This window comes from Neoarius graeffei, chromosome 2 (assembly GCF_027579695.1).
Source record: "Neoarius graeffei isolate fNeoGra1 chromosome 2, fNeoGra1.pri, whole genome shotgun sequence".
NCBI lineage: Eukaryota > Metazoa > Chordata > Actinopteri > Siluriformes > Ariidae > Neoarius > Neoarius graeffei.
The window spans coordinates 62,558,891-62,583,848 of record NC_083570.1 but is presented as its reverse complement, the minus strand read 5'-3'; the positions used below and the strand labels follow the sequence as shown (position 1 = coordinate 62,583,848).

The 24,958-nt window shown below is 43.1% G+C and overlaps 1 protein-coding gene across 2 annotated transcripts in view; it reads right to left on the bottom strand.

Moving 5' to 3' along the window:
* cntn1a (contactin 1a) overlaps positions 1–24,958 on the bottom strand; it is a 226,875-nt gene that overhangs the window by 47,349 nt on the left and 154,568 nt on the right. For both annotated transcript variants that reach the window (XM_060914626.1, XM_060914627.1), the window contains exons 8-15: positions 18,324–18,426; positions 17,961–18,142; positions 15,007–15,131; positions 12,241–12,358; positions 11,370–11,520; positions 7,681–7,808; positions 6,726–6,898; positions 6,261–6,393 (exon numbers count right to left, since the gene is read on the bottom strand). In XM_060914626.1, coding sequence (XP_060770609.1) covers positions 6,261–6,393; positions 6,726–6,898; positions 7,681–7,808; positions 11,370–11,520; positions 12,241–12,358; positions 15,007–15,131; positions 17,961–18,142; positions 18,324–18,426 — 1,113 coding nt within the window. The remainder of the gene's footprint in view (positions 1–6,260; positions 6,394–6,725; positions 6,899–7,680; positions 7,809–11,369; positions 11,521–12,240; positions 12,359–15,006; positions 15,132–17,960; positions 18,143–18,323; positions 18,427–24,958) is intronic.

Below are 24,958 nucleotides of genomic sequence, written 5' to 3'. Positions count from 1 at the left end.
TGGTCCGTATCGTGAAATACTGTGACCTCGGCCTTGAAAATGCTGACCTCAGCCCAGAGGCCTCAGTCAGTATTTTCAAGGCCAAGGTCACAGTATTTCACGATATGGACCTCCCAGCTGGTAAATTTTATATATATATATATATATATATATATATATATATATATATATATATATATTTTTTTTTTTTTTTTTTTTTTTTGCTGTCAAGCGATTAAAATATTTAATCGCGATTAATGTCGCGACAGTCATAGTTAACTCGCGATTAATCGCAATTTAATCGCACATTTTTGTCACATAAAAGACCATTGTAATTCTCTTATCAGCATAAAAAAGTGAATGGGCTTGCTTTGTACCAATGTTTTTTTTTTTTTATTACAAAGCATAACACGTCTTGTCACAGCCACTACAAAGTGAAACCTAAGCCGAGCACCGACGCGGGGCTAGCAAAAGACCCATGAGTGAAATGAGCTACTGTTTGAGTTAGCCTACAACTTTTAATCAGAGAGATAGGTTACACAGTGACGGTAGGCTTGACATGCTTGATTATAATATAAAGTACACTATTATATTAAGTTTAAGTTGTTCGTTGATAAATATTGCATTGAATCTGATCTTTACTGTTTCAGCTCACTTAACACATTTTGTACTTTTACACTTTCTGCCTGTTGATGCGTCGCGCTGTCCAATCAGAGGCGGCCAAATTTGCATATTACAGGAAGGATTTCGGGGATAGCATTGAGTTTACAGTTCAGAGGGATCTGGCTTCTTTAGACGCTGTCTTCTTAAAACTGAATAAATATTTAAAAAGAGCCAAATGAGCCAGTCTTTTGAACGGCTCTTTTCAAAGAACGGATCACAAAGATGCGGATCCCATCAAAGAGCCATAAATCCCATCTCTACTAGCGCGCCCTGCCCGCGCTGATTCTCGGGGGGCAGAAGACTCTGGCTGTGCGGGGCGTGGCATTACAGTCTAGCTGCTATCGTTTTGTCTCTGTTCCAAGTTCCTGGCAGTTTCAAAAGCTTATGAAAAACCTACATCATGTCACAGAGCGTTAATCTCGCGATAAAAAAATTATCGCCGTTAAAATTGAGTCAAGTTAACATGTTAATAACGCGACATTTTTGACAGCACTAATATATATACACTGTATATATACTGTATATATAATATATTGTGTGTGTTTTTTTACATTTTTTGGAGACTACAAAGCACTTCTGGAAGTCACTCTAGATAAGGGTGTTAAGGGTGTCTTCTAAACAGAGGTGGACAAAGTACCCAAGTTTATTACTTACAGTGCCTTGAAAAAGTATTCATACCCTTGAACTTTTTCACATTTTTTCACTTTACAGGGTTTCCCATACATAGACCATTGTGTGGCGCAGCGCCACACAATGGATTCCTATCGCCACACAATCAGACTTGCGATTTTTAAAAAAAAAAATTCCGTTGCGTATTGTTCCGTTCATTCATAGTGCTCTTTCTTCTCGTTCATGCGCGCGCGCACACACGCACACACAGAGAGGGAGATGGAGAGGCGTGTACACAGGCCTGCCGGTGCGCATATACCCGGACTGCAAGTAGGCCTGTTAGGCTAATTAAAAATAACGCAGCCTTCCCGATTCGCCTTCTGACCCCTTATTTTAAAAGGTAGCCTCTTGATGAGCTTTATCATAGCTTTCTTGGCTTACAGGAAACAGACATCCCTGAGTCAGGCTATAAACCAATTTTGATGCATACAGTAGCAGCTTGGGGTGGCACGGTGGTGTAGTGGTTAGCGCTGTCGCCTCACAGCAAGAAGGTCCTGGGTTCGAGCCCCGGGGCCGGCGAGGGCCTTTCTGTGTGGAGTTTGCATGTTCTCCCCGTGTCCGCGTGGGTTTCCTCCGGGTGCTCCGGTTTCCCCCACAGTCCAAAGACATGCAGGTTAGGTTAACTGGTGACTCTAAATTGACCGTAGGTGTGAATGTGAGTGTGACTGGTTGTCTATGTGTCAGCCCTGTGATGACCTGGCGACTTGTCCAGGGTGTACCCCGCCTTTCGCCCGTAGTCAGCTGGGATAGGCTCCAGCTTGCCTGCGACCCTGTAGAAGGATAAAGCGGCTAGAGATAATGAGATGAGATGAGACAGTAGCAGCTTGACGTGAGGAACCGGTCTTATTGCATTATCCCGTTTATCCCGCTTCAGCATTCATGCAAGTTATTAATAATGGCTTGACATTCACAATAAATAAGAATTTCCCACTAGCCTAAATAAAATGTTGTTATACTCGCGGGGATGCCTAGTTGATGCTATCTGAAGCATAAAATCTGAATATTTTAAGAAACATCTTTATTAGCTTTATTGGCGAAGTAGAATTGCGAGCGGGATTTCTCAGCTATGAATAGGGTAAGCACATACTGTAGAAATTCAGTATTCCTTTGTATATTTTTTGATGTAATGGAAATTTTTAGTGCTTTGATGATGAAGAAAATGTACTTTTTTATCCATAGATTAAAACAGACCTCAGGAATAGGCTCCAAGGGGAACACCTGGCAGCCTGCTTACGAATCTCCATAAATGGTCCCGAACCCAATGACTTCCCTTACGATAGGGCACTTGAGTTTTTTTTTTTTTCAGGAAGCCACGCAGAATTAAATGTTCTGATAGGGCATGCAGGCTTTGCACCAATTAGGGTAATGCTTTTTCATTATTGTTAGTTGCCTTGGTGTTACCTTAAGTGGTTTCTTACATCTAATTATGATATTTTATTATTATTTTGTTGTTACATTATACTACTTATTTCATTTTAGTATTGGTTGAGGTACAGTAAGTGTTGAGTTCAATATTTAAAATAAAAACCTCCAGCTTGTTTTTTGCAATTTATTCCTTGAATGTCAACTAAAGAATGATTGAAAGAGCCACCAAAAAGGCAAAAAACTAAGATCAAAACTAAACTTTAACTTCAATTTTGGTGAGTAATTTTCATAAATTTAAAAGACAGGTTTTCCACCAACATCAAGCCCAGCAAACTAATGGCCTGCCCTGTAATGTAAAGTTGGGTCGAGGAATGAAACCAGGCGGGGTTCTGGTAAAAATTGTTTTAGCTGTCTTCTCTTAAAGAACTTAAAAGAATTTAGATTGAACTGAATAATCTCAAATGCTCCTTGTAGCTTTAAAATAGTCCCAGCAGGTGACTGAAGAAAAATACTGTGCCTTTGAACACCGCCCGCTATAAACACTTTGCATACACCCCAATGACCAACTCCACCGACCGCCATGACACCACCGCGCACGATTCCCTCATCGGCACAGTGGAGCACCACAAATTGCTACCTGGTCTGTGGGAAACACTGCCTTACAACCACAAACTTAAAAGTTTTTTATTGAGATTTTATGTGATAGACCAACACAGAGTAGCACATAATTGTGAAGTGAAACAAAAATGATAAATGGTCTTCAAAATTTTAAACAAATAAAAATCTGAAAAATGTGGTGTGCATTAGTATTCAGCCCCCCTGCGTCAATACTTTGTAGAGCCACCTTTTGCTGCAATTACAGCTGCAAGTCTTTTGTGGTATGTCTCTACCAGCTTTGCACATCTAGACACTGAAATTTTTGCCCATTCTTCTTTGCAAAATAGCTCAAGCTCAGCCAGATTGAATGCAGAGCGTCTGTGAACAGCAATTTTCAAGTCTTGCCACAGATGCTCAATGGGATTTAGGTCTGGACTTTGACTGGGCCATTCTAACACATGAATATTCTTTGATCTAAACCATTCCATTGTAGCTCTGCCTGTATGTTTAGGGTCATTGTCTTGCTGGAAGGTGAATCTCCTTCCCAGTCTCAAGTCTTTAGCAGCCTCCAACAGGTTTTCTTCCAGGATTGCCCTGTATTTAGCTCCATCCATCTTCCCATCAACTCTGACCAGCTTCCCTGTCCCTGCTGAAGAAAAGCATCCCCATAGCATGATGCTGCCACCACCATGTTTCACAGTGGGGATGGTGTGTGCAGGGTGATGAGCAGTGTTAGTTTTCCGCCACACATAGCGCTTTGCATTTAGGTCAAAAAGTTCAACTTTGGTCTCATCTGACCAAAGCACCTTCTTCCACATGTTTGCTGTGTCCCCTACATGGCTTCTGGTAAACTGCAAACGGGACTTCTTATGCCTGTCTTTCAACAATGGCTTTCTTCTTGCCACTCTTCCAAAAAGGCCAGATTTGTGGAGTGTACGACTTATAGTTGTCCGGTGCACAGATTCTCCCACCTGAGCTGTGGATTTCTGCAGCTCCTCCAGAGTGATCATGGGCCTCTTGGCTGCTTCTCTGACCAGTGCTCTCCTTGCTCGCTCTGTCAGTTTAGGTGGACGGCCATGTCTTGGTAGGTTTGCAGTTGTGTCATACTTTTTCCATTTTTGAATGATGGATTGAACAGTGCTTCTTGAGATGTTCAGAGCTTGGGATATTTTTTATAACCTAACCCTGCTTTAAACTTCTCCAGAACTTTATCCCTGACCTGTCTGGTGAGTTCTTTGGTCTTCATGATGCTGTTTGTTCTTCAGTGTTCTCTAACAAACCACTGAGGCCTTCACAGAACAAGTGTATTTATGCTGAGAGTAAATTACACACAGCAGGACTCTATTAACTAATTAGATGACTTCTGAAGGCAATTGATTACACTGGATTGTATTTTGAGGTATCAGAGTACAGGGGGCTGAATACTAATGCACACCACATTTTTCAGAATTTTATTTGTTTAAAATTTTGAAGACCATTTATCATTTTCGTTTCACTTCACAATTATGTGCTACTCTGTGTTGGTCTACCACATAAAATCTCAGTAAAAAACTTTTAAGTTCGTAGTTGTAAGGTGGAAAAATGTGAAAAAGTTCAAGGGGTATGAATACTTTTTCAAGGCACTGTAAGTCAAAGTAGAGATCCCACTGGCTAAATGTTACTCCGATACAAGTGAAAGTTGTCCAGTCAAATTTTTACTTAAGTTAAAGTACTGAAGTACTTGCTTTTAAAAATATTTAAGTATTAAAAGTATATTTTCTGTCAACGCACTGTTGTATTATTGCCACAACACTTACAAAACCTAATGCCTCTGAAGCAACCGACTGGATTTACTGACTAGTTTGTAGAACCGGTAGAGCTCCACCTGACATGCTAGCAAACTCTTTTCAAACTTGAAATCATATTGGGTAGCTAATGTTATTAGAAAAGAAAAATTTCTACATTCTGTTAATTCGGCAAGATTATGCTGAAGTTAATGCTATTCATGTTAGCGTAACTCCGTTTTTACATGCTAATTAACAGTGCCCAAGTTAACTAGCTCTGTGTTAACGTTAGCCGTGGACAAGGCGATGGCAACTTGGTGGGAAAATCCATAGAAAGTCATCTGACTAACCAGACTGCATAGCTATTGCAACATTATCGCTAGCTCTAAAAGCACAGACAACTCCACTGCAAGCTTTCTCTTGGAATAAAACGTTTACACGCCTTAATATGCTTCCGCAGGTTGGGCAGCGAGTTTTTGTAGGCTGTGATGTGGTTCGTTTTAGGCAAACAAAGCAAACATTTAAAACGAAACAAATCTTTAATCCTTTCTGAAAACTGAAACATGGGTTCTAGGAATGGCCACGAGTGCGTGTGCATTCTCCAGAACAAAACGCCTCCTTCCATTCTGCCATCAGCTGATCGTGTTCAAATAATACTGCTGAGAAATTGAACTTGATTTTATACAGTCTATGGATGTGACGTGATCCTAGTGATTACTGATAGGCTCTCAGTGTCTCCTGCGAAAAAACCAATCACATTTTAGAAAAGAAAACAAAAAACATCCGCTTTCAAAGCTGTTTCATAGTAACGAGGACCTTGATCGAAATGTAGTGGAGTAAAAAGTATTTGTTTTTCAAATGTAGTCAAGTTAGACATAATTTTCAAAAAAAAAATACTACTCAAGTAAAGTACAGATACTCAAAAAGTGTACTTTGTTACTGTCCATTTCTGCTTCTAAATACCACAAATTTAAATGTCTAATATCTAATTACAAAGCATAGCTATTGACAGAGTGTATCTAAAAACAAGGAAGAGACTTGGTGTTTAATATATTTAAGTAAGGTACGGCTTTAGTCTCATTGTGTCTCCAAGTTCTCTACTGCAGCCAAATCTGCATAGGATAATAAAGCTTTTGTTATTTTCCCACTCAAGGCACAGAGTGTGTGTGTGTGTGTGTGTGTGTGTGTGTGTGTGTGTGTGTGTGTGTGTGATATTTGTAGTACCTCTCACTACCAGGTCAGCGGAGACGGTGACATTGTCCACAGATGTCTGGGCTGTGCAGGTGTAGAGGCCTGCATGCTTCAGCTGAGTGTTCTTAATCAGCAGCACACAGCTAGACATACCTGCCTGACTATCCTATACACACACACACACACACACACACACACATATATATATATATATATGGGTAACTATTTATAAACCCAACCATCGTTTTCATTAATAATAGTCGGAGTCAGTGTGAGTTTGTGACCTTGAGAACACACAGTACAAACCTACGCCATCCGATGTGGAAAAATAATAAGCAATGTGCTCCTGCCGGATAATTTACAGAAATGAGACTAAGAAAAGAACAAAAAGACACCCCAAAGACTTCAAATAAAGCTTAGTGCAGCTCAAACATAAGCATCTAAAACATTTCTAACACTGTTGATGTTGGCATTAATCTGTTGTGTTCGTGTTCTTACAGTGGTGTGCTGGTAGAACTCTTTCTCCTTGTCAAAGTCAATGGCATGGCTGTTGAGTGACCAGATGAAGGTGATGTCGAGGCTCGAGTCATGTGATGCAGCACATTGCATCCTGGCGTTTTCACCCACGCTCACATCAGCATTAGAGGGAGCCAGCGTGATCTTAGTGGCATCTAAAAAAAAGCACGGCGAAAAGAATTGATTTACATTTCCAGCAATTTAGTAAAGAAAGTCTGTAATTATAGAAGAAAAAGGAATTAAGTCTCAATCTTCATATTATGTCGTTCTCATTTTGTTCATTCATCTCATCTCATTATCTCTAGCCGCTTTATCCTGTTCTACAGGGTCGCAGGCAAGCTGGAGCCTATCCCAGCTGACTACGGGCGAAAGGCGGGGTACACCCTGGACAAGTCGCCAGGTCATCACAGGGCTGACACATAGACACAGACAACCATTCACACTCACATTCACACCTACGCTCAATTTAGAGTCACCAGTTAACCTAACCTGCATGTCTTTGGACTGTGGGGGAAACCGGAGCACCTGGAGGAAACCCACGCGGACACGGGGAGAACATGCAAACTCCGCACAGAAAGGCCCTCGCCGGCCACGGGGCTCGAACCCGGACCTTCTTGCTGTGAGATGACAGCGCTAACCACTACACCACTGTGCCGCCCCAAGGCCAATCAATCGCAGGCATTTCTGCTTTCTGTATTAAGTCATTTCAACCAGCAGAGGGCAAAAGAGAGTTGCAGCACAATCAGCACCTTGGGTGTCAGCCAAGCAGCATGATCCTCTCCACTTCATTTCAAATCTCCTCCAACACCCCCAGACTACTGTGTTCATCATTGCATTAAGGATTTTTGATATCTCTAATATACCAGCTCTAACATGCAATGCATTATGCAAAACTACATTTCCATGACTGCTTTGGCTTTGAATTTCAGCCTCCTACCTGTGACTGAGAGCGATCCAGTGCTGTTGGCTTTGCCTCTGTCATTCTCCGCAAAGCATGTGTACTTCCCCTCATCTGCCTTGGTAACGTTGCGGATCTCCAGACTTCCGTCCTCCCAAATGAAAATCCTGCCACCATTACACTGGTTTTCAGTTTCATTTCATTCGCTTTTCCATGGATTAAATACACTAGCAAATACACAACTCGAGAATTACTGGAAATGTTAAGCTTACATGTATGAGGATATTTTAATAGTTTTATTTCAACACAATAGTTTTCTAAAATATCCTGATCCTAAGCAAAATTCATGGTACACTATATCAATCTATATACGTTTAAAGGTCGCAATATGTGTGCAATATTATTTAGGGGTGCCAATAATTTTATTTTTGATAGAATATCCTAAAGCCAGTGGTATACTTGTGTCTTATATGGCTTTTGAGTGAGAAAGATGAAGTGGTTTGAGTTTGTGTGCCACATTGTGCATGTGCTCCTAGGAAGAACTCCATGTTTTACAGTAACCACCATGTTTTTAGGTCTGAAATCTGTCTTGTTTGTGATTGGACTAAAGATCACATAGTTGTTTGTGTCACTGCACGGAGCGTCAGTTTGATTTTCAGGTCCGATGTTTGCCTGTTTGTTTGTGGTCATGGAAGAAGTAGCACAAATATTTGACTCAAATCTGACACCTCATTCTCCATCTCTGATCATTTTTTGGCTATGCAAAATAAACCAACACCAAAACAACATCTCTCCCTTCTGCGTTTGTGCTTCATTCACCACTAACACGAGGGATGATGCACGATGCACCCACAGAGTCCACGTATATAGAGCTCACGCTTGTCACATGACTAAATACTTTTGTGAAGAGCTTGCACAATTACCGATTATCATCTGCACTTATGAAATGACCGATAGCTTTGGGTCACATTGAACAACATGCATTTTCAACTATACTGTTCTACAGCAACAGTAAAAAGAGCACTAAAAAGAGCTTTTCATCATTAGCTTTCAAACAACACCAGTCCCACATCACTGCAATCTCCAGTGCTCTTCATTTGGATTTGTTTTAAAATATTCTGAGAATCGAATCATGAATCAAGTATTGTAAATCAAATCAAAACGTGACTGGAGTGTATCGTTACAGCCCAAACTGTCACTGCTGTTTTCTTGTTCATTTTGACAGGGTTGCCATGCCTGCTTTCAAAAGAAGCCCAAAATGAGCCGATGTTTCAAATATGCACCTTCAAATGCTGTACCAAATATGCTTTAGTGCAGCATTTGATTCCATTGATCATTCCATTCTTCTGGATAGACTAGAAAATGTTGTGGGAGTTAAGGGAATGGCCCTCTCCTGGCTCAGGTCTTATTTAACTGATCCCCATCAGTATGTTGATGTAAATGGTGATGTTTCTAGACATACTGAGGTAAAGTTTGGTGTTCCACAAGGTTCTGTCTTGGGTCCACTGCTTTTTTCTTTATATACGTTACCTCTGGGTGATATTATTCGTAAACATTGTATTAGTTTCCACTGTTATGCTGATGACACACAGTTGTACATTTCTGCAAAACCTAATGAGAGACACCAGCTTAATACAAATGAGGAATGTGTGAAGGACATTAGACACTGGATGCTTATTAACTTCCTTCCGCTTAACTCTGACAAGACTGAAGTACTTGTACTAGGACCACATGCAGCTAGAAGTAAGTTTTCTGATTACACAGTGACTCTGGATGGCCTTTCTGTTTCTTCATGTGCAGCAGTAAAATACCTCGGAGTGATTATTGACCCCAGTCTTTCATTCAAAACTCACACTGATAACATTACCCGGATAGCTTTCTTTCATCTCAGAAATATTGCTAAGATAAGAAATTTAATGTCACTACATGACGCGGAAAAACTAGTTCATGCTTTTGTTACCTCCAGGTTGGATTATTGTAATGCCTTACTGTCTGGATGTTCCAATAAGTGCATAAACAAGCTCCAGTTAGTTCAAAATGCCGCAGCAAGAGTCCTTACTAGAACTAGAAAATATGACCACATCACCCCTGTCTTATCCACACTGCATTGGCTCCCAATCAAATTTCGTATTGATTTATAAAATACTACTATTGACCTTTAAAGCACTGAATGGTCTCGCACCACAGTACCTGAGTGAACTTCTGCTCCTCTATGACCCGCCACGCCTACTTAGGTCAAAAGGTGCAGGCTATCTGCTGGTACCTCGTATAGTGAAGGCTACATCAGGGGGCAGAGCCTTTTCTTACAAAGCCCCACAGTTATGGAACAGCCTTCCACGTAATGTTCGGGAATCAGACACAGTCTCAGTGTTTAAGTCTCGGCTGAAAACATATCTGTTTAGTCAAGCCTTTTGTTAATGGTGTTTATGAGGTAAAGGGGTAGATCTGGAGGGTCCTCAGACATAGAGTGTTTTGGTAAACTGGGATGTATGGATGCTGTCAGTCCCCCACTCGCTTGCTCACTCGAGTTTGTTGACGGTGTAGTGGCTGCTGCTTTATGTCCCGGGGCTCCCTCATGCCTGTGTTACCTTCTGGCTCTCCCCTTTTAGTTATGCTGTCATAGTTAGTTGCCGGAGTCCCTGCTTGTACTCAGTGCAATATGTATACTGTTCCTACTTATTCAGGTGACATTGGCATACCGAACAACCTGTGTTTTCTCCCCCACCCAAATCTGTCCTTATGAGTTACATGTCAATCCTGGGATCGAGATGCTGACCTCTTCTGCTCCTCAGACCTGCCTGATCCATCCTGGTGCCCTGTGTCTGCTTGGAGTCTCATCGCATCGCTCCTCTGGAGGACGGCCCCATGTGGACAGTTGAAAGTCACACCTGGAGGACGCTCTGGACTCATACAGTAATGCTTTTATGGCTGAGGACTACAGTTGACTTGCTAACTTTAGGACTGCAGTTGTCATGAACAGTTTTGCACTCAAGTTTCCATCAATGAAGAGTTTATAACATCAACGAAACTGACTTCATGTTAAAACTGTTAATGTTATAGTCATGTTGTCTGTTGTTGCCCAAATGAGGATGGGTTCCCTTTTGAGTCTGGTTCCTCTCGAGGTTTCTTCCTCATGTCGTCTGAGGGAGTTTTTCCTCGCCACCGTTGCCACAGGCTTGCTCATTGGGGATAGATTAGGGATAAAATTAGCTCATGTTTTAAGTCGTTCAAATTCGGTAAAGCTGCTTTGCGACAATGTTTATTGTTAAAAGCGCTATACAAATAAACTTGACTTGACCTTCCAAACATCATATGCTGCTTTAAAAATGTCAATATGTAAAAAAGATGTTCTACAACACATTTTAACAAGGTATTAATATTTGTTTCCTGTAGCCGCAGTTCAGACGCAACCCACTACATCCCCAACCTCGTAGCACTGTGTTGTTGTTCAGCTCTGAGAAATCTCAAAGCCATCCTGTGCTCCCTAAAAGTGCAGTGTTCTGGAAAGATGCACACCGAGTCCTTTTCAGCATGTTTGCTGGATGTTCTTTCTTAAGTTTAGTTCTTTCATTGTTTAAAATATACCACCAGCTTTTTTTTTTTTAAAGCTCTTTTCACACTATAAACAACTGAACTTTTCCACACTCTCCAGAACTGTCAGATCAAATCTTCTAGGAAGATGAACAGCTCAGTTACAATAATCCCATGTGAAAGGGCTCATCTTCTACCTGCTGGAATTGGAGAGCAGCTCTGTGCCTTTGCTCCAGGAAAATGTGGGTCTGGGTGCTGCTTTCGGTTTGCACTCAATCACCACGTGCCCGTTCTTTGCTCCCAGCAGCCTCGGCTTAACCGGGTTGAACTCAAATGAAGGAGCACCCACTGCCGACACAAAACATCAACACGTTGTCATAGGGCTTGGGTTTGCTCCAGGAGGACACGTGGAGAAATACAGTATCTTCAAGGACAAACTTATTATAAATAACTATATTCTAGGTGCTAACCCTGTTTTACCGAACATGTGCAAGCTTACAACACAATAACAAGGAAGAAAGTACTGTGACCTTGCATAAGTATTCACCTCCCCCTTGAATTATTCCACGTTTTGTAGTGTTACAACCTGACACTTGGTTGCTTCTCTGATTAAATCCCTCCTTACCTGGTCACTGATTTTTGGTGGATGGCTTCTTATTGGCAGCATCATACTTGTGCCATAATCTTTTCATGTTTAATAATGGACTGAATTATGCACTGATGGCATTTCTAATGGTAACTGGTTCTATTAGAACCATTGTTAGGGGTTACACACCACTTAAGGGTCAATATTTATGCAATCACAACTTTACATTATTTTATTTTATTTTTTTAAGGGATATTTTCTGCCAATCCCTGACACATAATCCCAAGCAATCTAATTGAGGTTCCTGCTTGTAAAACTACAAAATGTGGAAATGATTGGGGTGGGAGGGGAATACTTATGCAAGGCAAAGTAGTGTATCTGGGGACTACTTGGTTTTCAAATTAAGTTGTTTTAATTTACTGATTTTGAAAAGAGCATAAGGTCCTCATCCTACCAGCCCCACCTAACATTTAGTAGCTTACCGAAAATTTGCAGTTCAGCGTTGGCATGAATTACTCCATGATGGTTCTCAGCAATGCACTGGTACATCCCTGAGTCATCAAAAGTCAGGTCTGTGAAGCGCAACTCTTGCTTTCCATACTGTTAAAGTAAATACAAAATCATTTCATAATCATTCTGATGATTTTTAAGATTAGTGAACTCCGCGAACCCGATTAAAGAGGCATTATTTGTAAGTCTTCACTGAAAGATTTAATGATAATGAAGCTGATTTGCATGCAGAATGTGTTCGGCGCATAGCCCCTGCTGTGTTTCACCCCCTGCATACACTCTCAGGCTTCTGGAGCAGAACTGACTGTTGCCATGGGTGTTTGTGCAACAGTGTCGGCACCTCTTTAGCATTGAGCTAGAACCTCGAGTTTGGCTCATTGACTCTGTGCCCTAATTTAGAGCTCTGAGTATGATCAAAACCTGAACTGCACAAACAAACATTTCCCTGGTAGACAACAATCAACAGAGAGATTATGATGTGTTTGTGCACATTTGCCATGTTCTACACCTTCCAAACACACTTGGCCAAAGACTGTCATATGCCCCTTTTCCACCAAAGCAGTTCCAGGGCTGGTTCGGGGCCAGTGCTTAGTTTGGAACCGGGTTTTCTGTTTCCACCACGGGCGATTGCTCTAAGACAACGAGGGAGGCTCAGCCTCCTCTAAAAATGACGAACATCGTGTAGGATGAATTGCACTAGGCTTATGTTATAGCCGACCTTATAACATTGCTATTTCAGATCCAGAATCATAGAAATATATGTGCTCAACCCACTACAGTGCGAAATCATTCCGTTATAACTTTCCCCAGTTCGCCTAATGTGTGCGTGAGTTTTTCCCCCTCGTGACAGCGCGGTGCAGCCCAGCCTCAGTGGACTTCAATGGCATTTGGGAGCTATGCGCTTTTCAATATCAAAATGCAAGACGGTTATTGGACAAATACTGCGAAAACGCCTGCTCCACGGACTCCCAGCCTCACAGTGGGAGGGACATGGCAAAGCTTTCCGCGAGGAGACTGGTGATTGGTGAAAGCGGCTGGATATTTTCTTTGATTGACAGCTCGTTTCAACTATAGACAGGCAGCGGTGAATCTCAGTTCAGTCCCATGCGGATTCGCAAGTGCTGTGGTGTATTGTAAGAGATCAGCTTACATTTCGATTTCATTCATTACATATGGTTTCTACCAGCTTTTTTAGTTTGTATATATTTTCATTGTAAATAAAGTGTAAATATAGTGTTGTCAAGTTTGCTATCTTAGTTCCAGAAATTTCGTTTATTTGAGTGACTGAACTTGAACTTGAGGGGGCTAGTCAGCTAGCAAGAAAGCTGCGCACGGATGCCAAGCATTGCTGATTTAATTTTGGCGAAGCCATTTGCCAGTATTCCTTTTGAGGAAAAAAATTAAAATTAAAGAGCAGGGTAGACCAACGCCTCAAATTGACTTGGTGAAAAAGGTCGGGAATAATACTCGTTCCTTTCAGCTCTCCTGGTACGAGAAAGTGAATTGGCTAACAGCAAGTGACCCACATCAACAACAGTAAATAGGCTACTTTAGTAATATGTCATGGATGGACCAAAAATATAGAATCTATTTAAAATGTTTATGCTGAGTATATTATATTGGAATATATATATTTCTCTGGATATGAATTAAACACAGCTACAATTTGGAAAACATTTTTAAACAAAAACACAGCCGAGAACATTTCACACTACAGACCTGGATTAAAAGTGAAGGGTTATCAAAATTGTCAATAAAACATTTCTCAGTCAAAATAAGTAAAATATAGGGAAAGTGTCACTGAATGAAATGTGTGGCACCCAGCTCTATGTTTGGCTCCCCAAGGTCAGTGCTCGTGCCTATTCCAGAACACTCTGCTGTTACTGCTGAGGTTCCTGACAAAGAGCTGCTTTCAATAATCAATTTTTAAACAACATGCCACAATTTTAAAATATAAAATGTTAAAATATACCCCCCCCAACACCACCATCATGTATATTGGACAGTAGGCTAATGGGCCAAAAGAACCTGTTATTTCACAGTTTGTGACCCTGCCAACAATCAGCCAGATCAGAGGCAAGAGTATGGGCAAAATTGATGTGTTTTTTCTTTTAAAATCTGGAAATATCGTAACCGACCAGCCTCCCCTGTTTGAAATACTACCAGCCGCTACTGGTTTCCACTGAACAAAGAACTGGCTCTGGGCCAGAAAAAACGGTTCCAGGCTAACACCAGCTCTTTGCTGGGCCAGAGGAAAGAACCACTTACGTCAGCGGGGGGCGGAGTTGTTAAGACCAACAACAATAGCAAGACCGCGAAAGGTCGCCAATTTTAAGCGACGAGAAGCAGCAGCTGTACAAACGCGAAGTCATCCATTATTATTGTTGTTGTTGCTGCTGCTTCTTCTCCGTGTTGTTGTTGCTTCGATGTTCGTGCCAAGGTTTATACAAACACAGCGACGTAACTGACGTATACAGTGACGTAATGACGTGACTCCCCTTAGCACCCCGAGCTATGGAAAAGCAAACTGGTTCTCAGCTGGCTCGCAAGTTGAACGAGTTGTTAACCAGCACCAGCACTGGCCCCGAACCAGCCCTGGAACTGATTTGGTGGAAAAGGGGTAATAGAAAGTTGGAGTACATTAGGTGGAGCATGGACTTCATGCACGACCAAGGAAGACCCACTGAAAAGTCTTTATACTAAAAAGCTGGGAGTGAACAGAGGTTTAAGGGCCATACCTTTTGGCCGTCTTTCAGGAAGTGTACATGAGGTTTGGGTTTTCCGTTGGCTATGCAGGACATGGTGTAGTGACTGCCGATGTCCCTCTCACTGCTGCTGATGTGCTCCACCCATTCTGGAGCAGCTAAAGGAGAAAAAGCCCAGATGAGCAAATATAGCCAAGTCAAGTGGAATAAATACCAAATGACATTTATAACATTAAGAAGTGTGACACTTTTGAGGCTTAGACTATTATATTGTATTAAACATACACTGATCGGCCATAACATTTAAAACCACTGACATTTGAAGTGAATACATTGCAACACCACTATAATGAACATCTTGGGGGACGTCCAAATAGTTTGTTATACCAGCAAGTTTATAATACTGAAATGGACCCAGGTTATGCAAAGTTTTAGGCACATTTTCCTTATCATGAATTTCTCACCTCCTGAGTCACCATCGCAGTTCATTGACTGAGTTTAAGGATCACGAACAAAGGTGATGATTTCTTCGCTTGTTATGGAAATGACGGCGATTACTGGTGTATCACTGTCAATGTCCACCCACTGACTCGCTATGTTTTCTAAATCTTCACCATTCAAGTTTGATTTTTTTTTTATTAGGACAATATTTAAATTTAAGCAAATTTTGTGACACTGATCATGTTATTTCCTTTGTACAAAAGCTCAGATTTTCTGCAAGGCTTATCCCTTACATTGAAGCATGCATTCAGATGACACACCAATGGATTTGATCTAAAGGAATTGGATCATCAAATTTAACACAAACTTTTGTGACATTTGGACTCCACCGTATGCAATACAGGTAGTCGTCGACTTACGACTGCGTTTGGTTACGACTGGCCGGTTGTAAACCGATCTGGTCGTAAGTCGGCCTGTGTTAAATGAACGTAAGTATATTATGTTGTGTAATGATATTGTAATCATCTTAAAGTCTTATTTTATCAACATTTTCTTATTTCATTACCTTGGCTCATTATTTGGTTTAAGTCAAACACTGCATACTACACTGCGTACAGTACAATTCGTTTAATACATGTATGTGCAAAACAAAAAATACGAAATACAGGTGTGAAAAATAGAAAACATTTTAGTTTGAAACATACCAAAATACAAATGTAAAACATAGCAAAATACAAAACTTAGTGACCGCTAGCATCACTGGTGCTTGGCTGTGGGTCGTCTACGTCATCATCAGCTGTTGCAGCGCTCGGGCTGGCGGGAGGATTTGCTCGTTTCATAAACCAGGAGCTGGGGCGGAAACTGTTGTACGCGGCGAGAGGCTGGATGCTGGGCGGGGCCAGGAGCTGGGGCGGAAACTGTTGTACGCGGCGAGAGGCTGGATGCTGGGCGGGGCCAGGAGCTGGGGCGGAAACTGTTGTACGCGGCGAGAGGCTGGATGCTGGGCGGGGCCGGGAACTGGGGCAGAAACTGTCGTACGCTCAGCTAGTTCAGCTGGGAAACACTTGCCAGTCATAACCAGACGGTCGTAAAGTCGATCGGTCGTAAGTTGCATAGGTCGTAAGTTGACGACTACCTGTACTTGTTTTAAAGTACTAGCTCTTTAAAGGAGAACTGAAGTCATTTTTAAACTTGCTTTATTTCTTAATTAATGTGTTATTCAATTACGTTTTCGGTTTTAGTAACCTTATATCATGACTTATATTGGCAACTAATTGCAATTAAATATTATACTTATCGGCCTATTCGGTTTTTAGCCGTGTTGAATTTAGTTCGTTTGGTCCACGGCAGGCGTCGCTTATCCGCACGATCTTCACGAGACTTGTGCGAGACTTCGAAACATGAAGTGTCAGCCAGGTGTCAGCGCCGCCATTTTGAAAACTGTTTTCCAAACGAAATATTGCACAAAAACGAGTTTAAATGACGATTACTGCCTAATTTTTTTCAAACTTTCCTGATTGCTATCAAAACAAACAAAACTTCCGGCTTGATTACGTCAGCATTCGAAAGAGGGCGCATGTCTTTTGACAACGTTGGCAGATGTTGGTCATTTTGATTTCCACTGTACGTTTTACTTCCGTCCTACGAAGTCTCAAATCTCATTTACGGCCATTGCTTTAACATGTGGACTGATATATTACAGAGCATATTTCAAACACTCATAACTTGCTATAGCAGCGACAAAATAGCTATCAAAAATGCATTCCGATATTTAATAAAATGAGAAATAGAATTCTGATGATAAAAAAATTGCCTTCGGTTCTCCTTTAAAAGACACAATCGGATGTTTCACTGGGACTGGGAGAGATTTGAATGACTTCCTTATCCAATTGATATATATTCTTAGCACGGCTGTGTCTTTGCCTGCTGTGTTTAAAAAGCCTCCCACAGAAGTGAGTACACGTCCACCTGATATTAGGCTTTACGCCTTTTAGAGAATGCCACTGATGGAGATTTTAAGTGTGTGCCCAGTGTAGCTTCCATTACAGAGGTTACGTTTTGACATTAGATGAAGAGCTTTGAGAAAAAGAGTTGCTGAACACAAATCGTGATCAGTAACTATATGGTGTACAGAAGCATGCCAAAAACTAGCGTGTTTGTGTATTTATGAGTCATTACCCTCAAATAGAAGAGGGGGGCAACAGTGAGACAAAATTATGCTAAAAATATATTTTGTCATTACAAACTAAACATTTTCCATAGAGCTTATTTTAAACCAAGTTTAACTATTATGTTTATTTCTTATTCTTATTTGAGTTTCTTATTTTTTATTTTTTTTATACTGTACCTTTGCCCAGCACCTGTTTACTGGGATGCATTCAGAATCATTGCTCTTTTTTCATATGTGTAGAATTAACATCAACCCATCTCTACGAGCTGTACTTTAAATACGAGTCAAGTCTGTCAGTTTCACAAATAATGATGTGCTGAAATGCCTGCAATCCTGAATGCGAGTCCAGAGAGCCTTCGCTTCACAGCAGTCCTACCTTCCACATAGAGGTTTGCTTTGTGCCAGTCTTTTCCTTTCGAGTTGAGTGCCTCACACTCGTATGCTCCCTCATCCTCGTACTGCACATTAAATAGGCGCAGAAGTCCACCTTCTATGTTGATCTCATGATGAACAGGCAGTGCGCCATCCACCTTCCTCCATCTGATCTGAGGAACGGGACTGGGCCAAACAGTTAAACACATGACATTCAGCAAGAGAAAAAAAAACACCTTCTACTTAAATTGTCTTTTAGGAGAAAAAAGCAGAAAAAAAAACACACGTCATGTATGATTGATGTTAGAAAAGAAAAACCGTATCAACTTCATTTAAACTTGTATCATCATAAAGTAAACACACTCACTTTCCTAATGCGAAACACTCCAGGGTGATGTTTTGGCCAACAAGCGCATATGTGTCCGGAAACTTCACTTTTATATCGGCTGCATACTTCCGAGTAGAGCCTCCTGGAGACAGTAAGCAGTATTACTGTGCTGGATCATCTGTTATTTAGAAGCCATTTTCTGCATAAGCCTCTGGCTCCAAATATATATTACTCTTGTTATATTGACATACATGGCACGCTCTGTTGTTTTCTATCAGTCTAAATACACTAGCAAGTTTGGTTCAAGGCATTTCAGCTCAAAATATTTAGCTATGGGATGGCAGCTGAGGCATTGTGTCCAAACACACAGGAATACACGCATTCAAAAATGGCTGTAAATGTGGGGCAAGATGGAGCCTAAGGCTTTTATGTTGTTCTCCTGTAATGGAGTCGGAGGTGAGGTAATGCACGAAGAAATAGGAGATGTGTGTAAAGATTATCTGCTCTACACTGTGTCCTCGAGTTATTTTATCTGCCACAAAACCCAACTTCCAGACTATACTAAACACTCCAGCCACTCTGCTACTATAACATGCATGTTTCCAGCTAGTTAGATGGAATGGAATCAAATTTGCACAAGTGCAATAATATTATTTAATCTATCCACATTCACTGGATATGAGCAATTGCGCGCTCTGATTGGCTACTCTACTACTAGGATATCAGCGCATATACCGTGAGTAGAGAAAAACAAAATGGCGGAGCGTGTTGCTGAACCAACCAAGGATGAAATAAAAACTCTACTCGAAAACAGAACCCCAAAAATTGTCATCAAGTATTTAAAAGACACAGAAATAGCTAAAAGAATATAGGTTTTTTTCGGGTTTGTTCCCCCAATATCTCCTGCTCCACACTCCAGCCCAGTTGGTGGAGGGAATGCACCTTTAAGCTGGTTTGCTAACTGCTAAAAAAACCTAAAGAAGAAGAAGAAAACCCCAAAAAATACAAAAACAAAAAGCAACAAAATACAGAATAAAAGTATTTGATGGTAAGAACATATCTTTTTTACTTTTCAAGAATTATTATTATTATTATTATTATTATTATTATTATAATAACATTTTTCACAAATTGCTACTGTCATTTCGCTGGTTTGTTAACGTTCTAAGCAGAAATGATTTTGTCGGACGTTTTGTATAAATTTTTTATTTCTTGAATTTGCAAAAAATAAAAATGCTCCGTTTCTCAAAATCCAGTGACTGCGCATAGAATAAAACAGTTATTCCACTCAATCTCGTCGTACATGGCTTATAGCTATCAGCTCATGTACGACTCAATTTCGTGGAATAAGTGTTAAATATAAAGACACAGGAAGGTGCACAAGATATTTGAGGTGTCATCCCCCGAACTCGGAGTGTATGGTGGTAAACCGATCTGAAATCAGGTTAGGCCAACTAAAAATCGGCAGACTGTTTTCAGGCAAACTGTTTCTGCTTACTCATGTAAGTGCTGTGTCAAAACACAAATAGGGAATAATTGATGGGCCCCACACAAAGACCTCCGGGAAACAGAAACAACTGCCTCCAAATGTCTTGCCTTGATTTTTCTCCTTCCAGCTTTATACAAACAGACACACAAAAGACTCTTGACTGCTTAAGCTGTTGTTTCTGCCTCAGTGGCAAAAGCGTAATCAATCACATTTCCAACCAGTCTGCGCTGCCTTACCAAAGTGGCACTGCAATGACAGCTTAGTGATTTCAATACACCATAGCCACACTGTCACGCTCCTTTAAATAATGCAACTAAATCATACAGCATGTCTTTAAAAACTGTGTGGCACTTGTATTTCTGAAATGAAAGTTTTAGACAGACCGAACTGGTCATAGTGACGATGAATACAGTATGAATCTCGTGCTGTTATATTTGTTTGTTAATTTATAATTTTTTTTTACATTCTTGAAAACAAGAAACATTTGGATATTTATCTAAGTGAGTTAGATCATTGTCTATGTCCACCCAGGATTTACATACAGTGACACACATTTCCTGCCTGTCTATGACTGTCAATATCACTGCCTTGCATAAGTACTCATGCCCCTGAACTTTTATCCTTAGTGTTTTTCTTTAAACATTTGTTACAATCTGGGATTGCAACTGACCTATTTGGTATTTTTTCCATTTGAATTACGCAATACAATATGTCTAACATTTGAAGATGCAAAATATTTTTATTGTGGCACAAAGTTTAGTGAAATAAAAAGCAGAAATAAGCATTCAGCCCCAGGGTTGGTACTTTGTTGAACTGCCTTTGGCTGTAAGAACAAGTGCAAGTCTTCTGGTGGAGAATTGGCTGAAGTGGTCGAGTGCTTGCTTAGCATGCAAGAGGCAGTGGGATTGATGCCCATGTTCACTAAATAATAAATATAACAACTGCAAACTCTATGAGGACATTGGTGGCTCAATGGTTACAGCTCAGGGTTAGTACTCTGAAGGTCATGGGTTCAAGCCAAAGCACAAACAAGCTGCCACTGTTGGGCCCCCTGAGCAAAACCCTTAACCCTTTCAGCTCCAGAAGCACTGTCATGTACTCCCCTTGTTGTACACTGCTCTGGATAAGAGTGTATGCTAAATGCCTGTAATGTATATGACCCTATCAGCTTTCCTGATATTTTTTCCCACTCATCTTGGCAAAATTATTTAAACTCTGAATGGATGGAGACTGTTGGCGAAAAGTAATTTTCAAGACACTTGACACTTGGTTCTGTTAGGGTTTTGCTGGGATTCGAACCTGGTTCGTTGGTGTGATAATCCAGCAAACCCCCACTAGGCCACCAGGGGGATGACTCAAATGCAGAGGCGTGAGGCGGAAGTAGAAAAGGAATCAAAAGGTTTATTTAAACTATATACACTATATACAGGGCAAAACAAAAGACAAAAAAAAAACCAAAGAGTATAATCCAAAAGAAAAGCAAAGTGCAAAAATTCAAAAGCTAAGAAGATCAAAAAACACAGTACAAAGGAAACTGGAGATAAACATAACAGCACAAAGACTCCGTGACAAGAGGACTGAACTCAGGGGTATAAATAGACAAACTAATTAAGGACACAGGTGAAGATAATTAGGCAATTAACACAAACACAAAACACAGGAACAGTGGCGGCCTCTAGAGGCCAAAATAAACACGACATGAAAAGGAAATAACAGCGGCCTCTAGAGGCCAAAACAGTCCTAGTCCTAACAGGACCCCCCCCTCTAGGAGCGTCTCCTGACGTTCCCAGGGCGATCCGGATGGGCCGAATGGAAGTCCCGACATAGTTCTTTATCAAGGACATCCCGAGCAGGAACCCAGCAGCGCTCCTCAGGACCATAGCCCTCCCAGTCCACCAGATATTGCAACCCGCCGCGGACCCGGCGGGAGTCAAGCAGGCGATTCACAGTGAACACAGTCTGCCCCTGGAAGATGCGGGGGGGTGGGGGGTTCCTAGGGGCAGGGGCATACGTAGACGTCAGTACGGGCCGTAACAGGGAAACATGGAAAGTGGGGTTGATCCTCAGAGTCCGGGGCAACTGGAGCCGGTAGGAGACAGGGTTCACCCTGCGCACCACCTTGAAGGGGCCAATGTAGCGAGGAGCAAGCTTGCGGTTCTCCACCCGCAGTGGAAGGTCCTTAGTGGACAGCCAAACACGCTGCCCAGGGCGGAAAGCGTGTGCAGGTCTTCTATGGCGGTTGGCCTGAGTCTGGTTGGTTCTGGAGGTCTGTATGAGGGTCTTCCTGACCTTGCTCCAGGTCTTGCGACACCGTCTCACATATTGGTTGACCGAGGGCACCCCCGCGTCCTCCTCCTGGTCCGGGAACAGAGGTGGCTGGAACCCGAATTGGCACTGGAATGGCGACAGCTTGGTGGCCGATGACTGCAGGGTGTTGTGGGCGTACTCCGCCCATGGCAGCCAGGTGCTCCACGATGTCGGGTTATCCATAGCCAGGCCTCGCAGGGTGGTTTCCAGGTCCTGGTTGAGCCTCTCCGTCTGACCATTGGACTGTGGGTGAAACCCAGAGGAGAGGCTGGCAGTGGCTCCGATGACCTTGCAGAACCCGTGCCACACTCGGGAGGAGAACTGGGGCCCTCGGTCTGAGACGATGTCCTGTGGAAGACCAAAGACTAGGAAGACATGATTAAACAAAAGTTTCGCAGTTTCAAGAGCAGAGGGGAGTTTGCACAGTGGTATGAAGCGGCAGGCCTTGGAGAATCTGTCAACTAAGACCAAAATGACCGTGTTACCTTGTGACTCAGGGAGACCCGTGATAAAGTCGACTGCCACGTGGGACCAGGGACGCCGGGGAATGGTCAGAGGATGCAGGAGACCCTGGGGACGCTGTCGTGGGTTCTTGGTTCTGGTGCAAACCTCACAGGACAGGACAAATGACCTTACTTCCTTCTCCATGTTAGGCCACCAGAAGCGTCTTTTCAGGAAGTCCAGGGTCCTCCGAGCTCCCGGGTGGGCGGTGAGAGGGGAAGAGTGACCCCACTGGAGAACCTTGGCCCGGGCTTGATGTGGGACGTACAAGAGGCCTGGTGGCCCCGTCCCAGGACCGGGGTCCTGGCGTTGGGCTCGTCGGACAGCCTCCTCAATACCCCAGCGGACAGGGGCCACAATCCGGGACACAGGGATAATAGGCCCGACTTCATTCTCCCTGTTAGTGGCAGAGAACAGTCTGGACAGTGCGTCAGGTTTGGTGTTCTTGGAGCCGGGGCGGTATGAGAGGGTGAAGTCAAACCGACTGAAAAACAGGGCCCACCTAGCCTGTCGAGGGTTCAGTCTCTTGGCTTGCTGGAGGTACTCCAGGTTCTTGTGGTCAGTCCAAACCAGGAATGGATGTTGTGCTCCCTCCAGCCAGTGCCTCCACTCCTCAAGGGCCAGTTTGACCGCTAGCAGTTCTCGATCCCCCACATCGTACCGGGACTCAGCAGGACTCAGGCGGTGGGAGAAGTAAGCGCAGGGGTGCAGCTTTCCTTCCGAACGTTGAGAGAGCACCGCGCCGACACCACTGTCCGAGGCGTCCACCTCCACGATGAATGGTTGGGAGGTGTCCGGGAGAACCAGAATGGGTGCCGTGCAGAAGCGGTCCTTGAGGTCTTTGAACGCCTTTTCTGCCTGAGGAGACCAGCCATAAGATCCACCTGTCCCTTTGGTGAGGTCTGACATGGGTGCTGCCACAGAACTGAAGTTCCTGATGAACTTGCGGTAGAAGTTAGCGAATCCTAAGAACCGCTGAACCTCCTTAACGGACTTGGGAGTAGGCCAATCCCGGACGGCCAGGGTCTTGGCAGGGTCCATTTGGAGTTGGCCTGTCCGTACAATAAATCCCAGAAAGGAGACCTCGGGAACATGAAATTCGCATTTCTGGGCCTTGGCGAACAGATTGTTCTGTAGCAGCCTCTGGAGAACCTGGCGGACATGGTGGCGGTGCTCCTGCACGGTCTTGGAAAAGATAAGGATGTCGTCGAGGTAGACAAAAACGTATAGGTTAATCATGTCCCTTAAGACGTCGTTGATTAGGGCCTGAAAAACAGCTGGTGCGTTGGTGAGTCCGAAGGGCATCACCTGGTATTCGTAGTGCCCAGACGGGGTGTTAAAGGCAGTCTTCCACTCGTCTCCCTGTCGGATACGGATGAGGTGGTATGCGTTCCGTAGGTCCAACTTGGTGAAGACGGTGGCGCCTTGGAGCAGGTCGAAAGCTGTGGACATCAGCGGAAGGGGATATCGGTTGCGCACAGTGATCTTATTCAGGCCCCTGTAATCAATACATGGTCGGAGCCCCCCATCCTTCTTGCCGACAAAGAAGAAGCCGGCTCCAGCAGGTGAAGTGGAGGGTCGAATAAACCCAGAGACCAGGGCATCTTTGAGGTATTCCTCCATGGCCTTGCGTTCTGGCTGAGAGAGTGAAAACAGTCTGCCACGAGGAGGGGTAGTCCCAGGGAGCAAGTCGATGGCACAGTCGTAGGCCCGGTGCGGAGGAAGAACGGCGGCCCTGCTCTTGCTGAATACCTCCTTGAGATCCCAGTACTCTGTGGGAACTTGAGATAACTCGGTGAGATCAGGGGGCTCGGCAGGAGACACAGGAGAGCTAGAGAGCAGACAAGAGGCATGGCATGCAGGGCCCCATTCCACAACCTGGCTTGTTACCCAGTCTATGCGAGGGTTGTGGCGAGTAAGCCAAGGAAGGCCTAGAATAACTGGGAACTCAGGTGAAGGAATCAGGTGCAGGGATATTTCTTCCTTGTGACCTTGAGACTGGAGGAAAACTGGAGAAGTAACTTGGGTGACTCTTCCATCACCTAACGCTTGGCCATCGAGGGCAGACACAGACAGTGGGACTTCAAGAGGTGCAGTCGGAATATTGATGCTTTGGGCGAAGTGAATATCCATAAAGTTCCCAGCCGCCCCTGAGTCTATCAAAGCTTGACAAGAGTGGACAGACTCACCCCAGGAGATGGAGACCGGGATGTAGATTCCTTGGCCAGGGAGTCCGGGAGAGAGGGTAGGCCCCGTCACAACCCTCCCTCGGCTGGACGGGGCGGTCCTTTTCCCAAGAGTTCGGGACATGATGCTCGGAAGTGACCAGGCTTGCCACAGTAGATGCAGCACTTGTCCCTCCTTCTGCGCTCCCTCT